At 40.8% G+C, this 7560-nt stretch overlaps 1 protein-coding gene across 1 annotated transcript; it reads right to left on the reverse strand.

Annotated features, from left to right (window-relative positions):
• Positions 1 to 235: 235 nt before the first annotated feature.
• Positions 236 to 6873, reverse strand: AHSG (alpha 2-HS glycoprotein). The gene is made up of 7 exons (XM_079314895.1): positions 6590 to 6873; positions 5189 to 5299; positions 3991 to 4075; positions 2966 to 3129; positions 2575 to 2688; positions 1692 to 1772; positions 236 to 869 (listed from the first exon to the last, which is right to left on the reverse strand). Exons 1-7 carry the CDS (start codon positions 6791 to 6793, stop codon positions 594 to 596), a joined length of 1035 nt encoding a protein of 344 aa, XP_079171021.1. The 5' UTR covers positions 6794 to 6873; the 3' UTR covers positions 236 to 593.
• Between the last annotated feature and the right edge of the window lie 687 nt (positions 6874 to 7560).

Raw genomic sequence — 7560 nt, forward strand, 5'->3', positions numbered from 1 at the left:
GATATCAAAAGTACATAAATGGTAGGAAACATTATAGGTGGAAGGGAAAAATACTTATTTTCCTGCCACTTCTTTAGTGTTGGTGTGTGATCAAAAGAGAGGACTGACCTGATTTTCTGCAGCGCTCAGCACCCACACATTCCAGCTGATGAGAAGTGCAGGAGCTTAATGTTTTTGAAAGCAAGCCTAGAATATGACTCATAATGCTGTGAAGAAGATACTTGACAACTAAATAGAAGGTAGCAAAGCATTGAACATTTTATTGTGCACTAACCTTTTGGGTGGTGTTTCTATCACAAAGCTACAACCGTTGCATAGCTCTTACAACAGTTTCACTGAAACAATATTTTCTGTATTTTAACTAGGGAATCTGTGTATGCAAAGTAAACTACTGCTGTTTGTTGCAATCATCTACATTTTGAAGCAGGCCTTTGCAAGATCCTGACCGTGTCTCTGCTCTCTGGAGGGTAAAACTCATTTGGGCTTAGAGTCAAGTGTTCTCATCTATTTGTACTCGATGTTGTGGTCTGTGTGTTGCTGCTGCTGCTGCACTGATCCCTCAGTTTGGATGCATTGCATGTCTGAAACACAGCCTAGATATCGAAATGACGAATCTTCCCAGGGCAGGGAGGAGGAGGAGGCACAAAGCCAACTGGCCGAGGTACTTTGTCATGCTGAGCAGCCTCTGCAACTGCTCTCTTTGTCAGTGACTTTGCTGAGAGCATTGAACGCAAAATTTCTGAAGAGCTGGATTCAGATGCAACAGGGTTATTGTGGACAAGTGCTAGATTATGGTTTGTGACGCCTACAGCACTGGGTGCCAGTCCTGCTGATGTGTCTTGACCTGGATGAATGTAGGTAACTCCAGGCTGGAAAAGAAAAATGAGTCATGTTGGTTTTCATTGATTTGGGGCTTGTGACATACAGTAATTGATACCTCACTAGGTACCCTGCTCCTAACTAGCTATATATCTGCAACCAGATTCAAATGTTCCTGACTATCATAGAAGTTTGATTTGCATTGGTACACATGCACAGGAATCCAGAAATACATTTTTTATAGCCAGTGAATCATTAGGACCAATTTCTGTGCTATATGATCTTTCAGTGCCACCTGCACAGCTGGCAAAACACTCAAGACCAGCTGTCTCATTTTCTCTTTCATACACCTCTTAGACAGCTAATTACTGTTGAGTTACCAAGGGCTATTGTCCATGGGAAGTATTCAACCACCAGCTGGTCCTCCTGAGACTAAATGTAGGCTAAAATACCTGGAGAGTACTCAGGTCAGGTGTGTATGTGTCCCTCACCTTGCTACAGCACTGCAATTCAGTCATGTCTAAAGACTAAAAGCCTCCAGCTTCACAATGCTGATTTCTGTTTTACATTTGTCTGCCACATCCCTTTAGCTGAGGCAGAGTTTGGTTCCCTTTGCCCTGCTAGACAAGTGAATCTCCCAGATGGTCAGGAGGACAAATTGTGTCCAGCATGGATGGCAGACATGACTTAATTCCAAGTACAGAAATCCACAGGAAAATCAGGAACTACCTCACCTTGGCTTTTAGGATATAAAGTTATCACAGATGGCTAGTGAAATCTACAGTGAAAGAAGTAAACTCAAGATGATGCCTTGTAACATTACCAGTAGGCTAGAATACCCAGGAAAGCAAGGAAATATCTAGAGCTGGTACCTGATGTCCATACAACTGGCAGTCCACCTGAAGGTCTTGTGAGGGACTTTTTACCATCACTGCTGTGCAGAACCCAAAATTCTGGCAAAGCAGAACATAGTCGAGAGAAAATTGTTAGAAAATAGAGGGAGCTGCATTAGAGGTTTTAATTTCAGCTCGAATTTGAAATGGCTACTTGTTCTCATGTTTTATCTGAGCAGTAAAGTGCTTGCTTCTTAGCCTGCTGGGCTCAAAAGCCAAGCTCTTTAAATGCATAAGCAGCAAATAAGGTAAACTCCTGTATTCTTCTATAGTAAGCTCCTTTGTCTGGATAGGAGGGAGGGGAAGAATATATAAGAATCTAGGTAAAGAGCATCCACCTCCTAAAACTACTTAGGACTCAGTTGCATCAGAAACAGAAGAATTTTAGCATGGTAAAGTATACAGTATAATTCTCAAGAGCATATATATCAGAACTGAGTGCACTGGAATTGCAGGAGGGAGAAACAGGTTTTTTTTTTGGGGGGGGGGGTTGGTTTTTTTTGGTTTTTTGTTTTTTTAATGAGACTGTGTGCTGTCCAGTACAAAGACCCAATTTTCCCAGATGCTTGTTTTAAGAATAAACAATAATATATATCCCATTGATTAGAACTATTCTGTCTCTGGCATTTGAAATGTATTCAAATCCATTTGAATTCAGTCCAGATACCTCAGAGAAAAGGGAAAGGTGTGATATAGCTTTAAGAATGATATATTAAAAAACATATAATGATGGTACACATCTCTTGCACTTTGATCCCCACAGGGGTCTATTCCTGCTCCAGTGCAAGCACATCCCAGCATGATGCTGCTTTTCTACCTCAGAGCTGGGGATGGTATGGGGCTGAAGTGCTGCCATACTCACAGACTGATCCTCGGGCAGCAGCTGACAAGCCCCCACATTGGCTTTAGCTTCTTGTGCAGAGCAGTTCGTGGCACCCACAGCAAACTCAGTAGCAACAGTGTGTGCTGGGTGATACTGATAAAACAGGAAAATTGTTTAACTGACTTTGCACTCAGAAACTGCAGAGCTGCTGAGAAAAGATAAAAGGCAAATGTGGCTTCATCTCCCACTGGAGTGAAAGGGAATCCTGTGGCTAAAATGACACATAATAGGAAATAAGAAGCAAATCAGGAGGGTGAATTAGAGTAAGCAAATTGTGTCTGTTTGCAAACATAACTAGGTAGGAGTGCACAATTACTGTAAATGAAATATTATGTTTACATGAAAGGCTAGACATAGTTCTAGAAACTACCTGTATATTGGCTCTTCCAATCTCGAGGAGCCTGAGGTAAGAACCAGTGGTTTTGCTGTTGTAGTCATTGAGTGCAGCTGACACTGTTTCTAGCACCTCTGTGTTATTCATTGTTGCCAGCAGTGGACAGTCAGGGCAGGCTTTTAGAACGTCTTCACTGGAGTCTGCAAGAGGAATGGATCATGTTTTGATCAGATTGCAAATTGTTTAGAAAGGCATTGTAGACCTATTCAGTAACACAAAACACAGTTTCAAAGTCCATCCCAAATTAAAGCAGCAGGAATTTTTCCAGTGAGGACTATAGATGGCAGTGTGTCACACGACTTGGCCATTCAAATCTTTCTGCAAGGAAAAGTGCTGTGGACTTCAGTAGCACATTTTATACTTACTCAGTTTTTAGAAAATTTTCTTTCTGGAAACCTCTCTATGACATCAGTGAAAAGGTGCTTCAACTCACACAAGGAATGGTAGAAAAATGAATATATTTTAACTTATTTGAGTTGTACTTGTGTGTGTTATTTCAGTCATCAGTTTTGACATTAATACTGAAGACAACTTGTACAGAGCAAAGAGATCTTACAGTGAGCACACAGAATAGACATTCTGCTTTCCTGTGACAGTATTGAAAAAGCTGGATTTAGTAAAGAAACTGCATCTGCCAATGGGACTGATGACCAACAAGCACAAGTAAACTCAGACCAGCAAGGAATCAAATTCTTGTTAAGATTAAATTCAACCACATTCTGAAGGGTAAGCTACTGACTGAAAAGACTCAAATCTGGGACTTACTCCCCAGTTAGTCTTACAGTATCATAATTGTCACAGTAAAGAGGAGCAAAGAGAAACAGTGGGTTTGTAAGGGAATGAAACCAGAAAAGGGGGCTGGATTTAGTAAACCCATTAACTGTTGTGCTTTATGCTATATTTATACCCAGCAGTTTAGAATAAGAAAACTACTGAGCTGTAACCACTGCTATAAAAATAGTCCAGCCTCTAGATTCAATCCTATAGAACAAAGCCTTTACCTGCATGTGAGTGGCATTTGCTAGCGACTACAGATAATATCCCATCCACCTTCTGCAGTTTAACATCACAGTCACCCTCAACTGCCTAGAGAGAGACAAAAATCAAAGGGTTACATTGTTCAGATAAATTGGATTTTCTGATAAAGGGCCACTAAATTCAAAAGAACAGATCCTGGCTGACCATTCCTGGCAACATTGGTCTGATGGCAAAGGCACTTCTAGGCATGTCCTTATGTCTCTGATTTTGTAAGAGGCAGATCAGAACTACAAAATAGGGATCCAAATCTGGATCTCAAAAGTATCAAAAGTACCAGGGTAGCAAGATTGTGGACATTTAGTACAGGTTCATCTCTCATATAGAGCAAAGAATATGAATACATATGAATTAAGACCTTCCACGGAGCTGTTTGATAACATTCTCACTAATCTCAGCTGGTCAGTGGCCATGGTAACAGCAGAGTGTGCTGTCTTATGTGAGCAACATGATCCAGCAGGGAGGAGATGTCAAAGGCAAAGCTGGAGGCATTGGGAAGAGGGAACAGTTACCTCCCCCTCAATGGAAAATAGAATCTGAGCCCTGATGAATACAGGGGTAGATCATGATTCATATTTAGTGAGCTCTGTGAATTGGGCCCCATTCTAGAAACAGCAGGCTCAGACAACATTTCCACAGCTTTGGTCAGAGGAAGCGTCTCACAGTTGGATCACACTTGCATAAGAACAAAATATCTGAGTCCAGTAAACTCCAGCTGAGCATTGCTTCGAAGGCAGAGCCCTATCTGAAGAGAATAGCTCCTCTGCAGTTGTAACTAGGAAAAGATGGCTTGGTGGAATTGCACCAGGAAACAACCCACATGGAGGCAAGGGAAGGGTATTTTTGCCCAGATTCACCCTGTCTGTGGTTCACAATGAGACAGTGACATCTGGGCTGAATCTGGAGCCCCTAAGGCATTCATGGACTGTATGTGGGATGTTATATTGGCAGAGATCTGGCCTCCTCAGATAACAGGACCTGAAAGAAATCCAGGAGTGAAGTCCTTCATGACATTAAAGCAGTGAAGTCAGCAAAGTGATTGGGTGGTTATAGGCTCTTACAGGGATATGACATTTGCTTGGGAATCTGGTGATAGCCTGGCCTCTGGCATCAGCATATTGGACATGGACCTTTGGACCCAGCTGGTGGTGTTCAGATACTCACATGTTCTACAAAGCTCCTCACTGTGCAATTTGCAAGAGGTGTAGGGCTGAGAATAGGGCACTTAGTCTCCAGTAAGTCAAGTTCAAGAAATATGATGTCATTATTTGGCCCCTGAAAGAAAAAAAATAAATAATTGGAATTGATGTCATTTTTTCACACAACATCACCAGATTTCTTCCCTGGGTCTGCACAGGGATCTCTGTTGCTGGCTATCATCAGTAGCTCCAGATATACACCAGAGTAACTGAAAAGTTACTTTTTACTTCATAAAAAAACAGGACCCCAAATCTGGAGTAAATCAAGATAATCACACTGATTTTATTCCAGCTAATAAGGAACAGGCTCATAAATTTTAGATAGTCAAGCTTGTATGTAGTGAGTCAGTTTTCTTAAGTTAACTTAATTTTATTTTCTTGGGTAGTTTTAAAAAATCAATAGCTTTCTCTTTGATGAAAAAGCTTTCTATAACTAGATACCAAACAAATACCAGTGAATATTGTTTAGCCCTGTCTTGTTTAGCCCTTTGGAATTATACTGAATTGCACCAGTTCCTTTGCACAGTTCCTTGGGTTCCCTAGGTCTGATTCTGATGTTCAAGTCATGAGTGGTTCCTTTTAAACCAATTAAGTCATTTTAGTGTAAAAGCATTAATATGAGCAAAGCAGTGTCACCAGTGTTTTTGTGTGGGTGACTCTGGACACACTTCTAATCTTATTTATGTCTGTTGTAGTCTTTCTAAATGTATGTTTTGGTACCTTCTCTTTCATAACAAGTGAGAAACAGCCATGGAGTTTCACACATGTCATTGTTTGGGGCTATTTTCCATGTTTTATGAGAAACAAAGGTTCTGAATTGGCACATACATTGTATTCGTGACCATTTTTGTGGCCTTTGCCTGCAATGATGGCAATAGATCTTAGGGAAAATAAGCTTCTGTTATTTCCTTTTAGACCTCTTGACAGCTCAATGGGACATTAGGTAAAATTAATGCCTACTACAAAATCACTAATAGCATGGAGTTTTGATAGGTACGTATTTAGCCAATAAGTAATTACCTGTATCTCAATATTATCCTCAGTTTTTCTGCAGATTAGCTGCTGGGTTTACGAATCAGCAACTGCAATAATCTGCTCTAGCAAACATGCTGCATTTGTAAACTGAGCCCTTTCTAGCATTGTACAAAAACTGAATATTTCCCCCTCCCTGTCGGTTCTGCTCTTTGAGAGATACATTCCAGTGACCTGGATTCTCCACTGCTAGCAGGTGTCCTTGCCCCATTTCAATCAACAGAGCCGTGCTGATTTCCCCGTGTGGGGATACAGCCCTTGCTGGCTCTTGCACTGGTGATTTCCAAGCATCCCCAGGTGAACACAGTGTTCTGCCGGCAAGCTCCTCACTTACCTGGGGTACCACACGGATATCCTCAATTCTGTTTAAGGTAAACTTGTATCCATGATGACTGTGGCCATTAATATAATTCACAGCAACTTCAGCTGCTGCTTCAGATTCTGGGTCATCACAGCCCAAGGGAGCAGGGGGAGCTGCTGGTACAGCTTTGTGAATTGGAAGCTGAACAAGCAGTATTAAAGCTACTAGTGCCTTCATGGCACCTGAGGAAAACTGATCCCTTTCAGAAATAAAGATCTAAGAATACAGCTCAGATGGTAGCTAGGTAGCGAGAACTGGGGCCTCATTTATATAGTACATACCTCAGATTTACATGGGCACACACCTGATATTTGTCCCAGTTCCAAGAAGCATTGCAAACAACAAAAGAGAAAAGTAAATGTTGGGACATCAAGCTGACTGATTAATTTTGGCCAAAGTAAATTTTATCAGGTAGGATATTGCGAAGTCTGCTAAAGCAGCTTAAGAAGAAAGCGTCAGCAAAAATGTAGCACAATTTTTAGACACTTCTACCAACCAAATACTGTCCATGTAAGAGGAATGTGATCCCTTCTGTTAAATGTGTAGAGATGCTAATGCTAATTAAGCTTTCTTGTAAACAGGACACATTCTGTTGGGGCCCAAATCTCACCAGACACCAATCTAAATTGTGAGATCAGTAGCATGATAATTTAGAAAATGGAATTTTAAGTAGTTCTAAGGATCACATTCAACAGCAAATGTAATTGAATAGCAACTTTTGCTACTGAATTTATTTGGAATAGGAAATGAGGCATAGTTCCTAAATCCTTTGCATCAGCTCTTTCTTTCTCTGAATAATCTGAATATGTCCAATGGTTCTTGGAGTTTTATTTTGCAAAGCAGGCATCTTATAGGAATGTTTCTGGAATATGTTGTACAGATTTGAGGATTTGGCAGAAGATCCTAAAGAGCACAAAGTGTTTTAAGAAGAATATAGAGGAAAA

The sequence above is a fragment of the Erithacus rubecula genome, assembly GCF_903797595.1.
Source record: "Erithacus rubecula genome assembly, chromosome: 11".
Taxonomy (NCBI): domain Eukaryota; kingdom Metazoa; phylum Chordata; class Aves; order Passeriformes; family Muscicapidae; genus Erithacus; species Erithacus rubecula.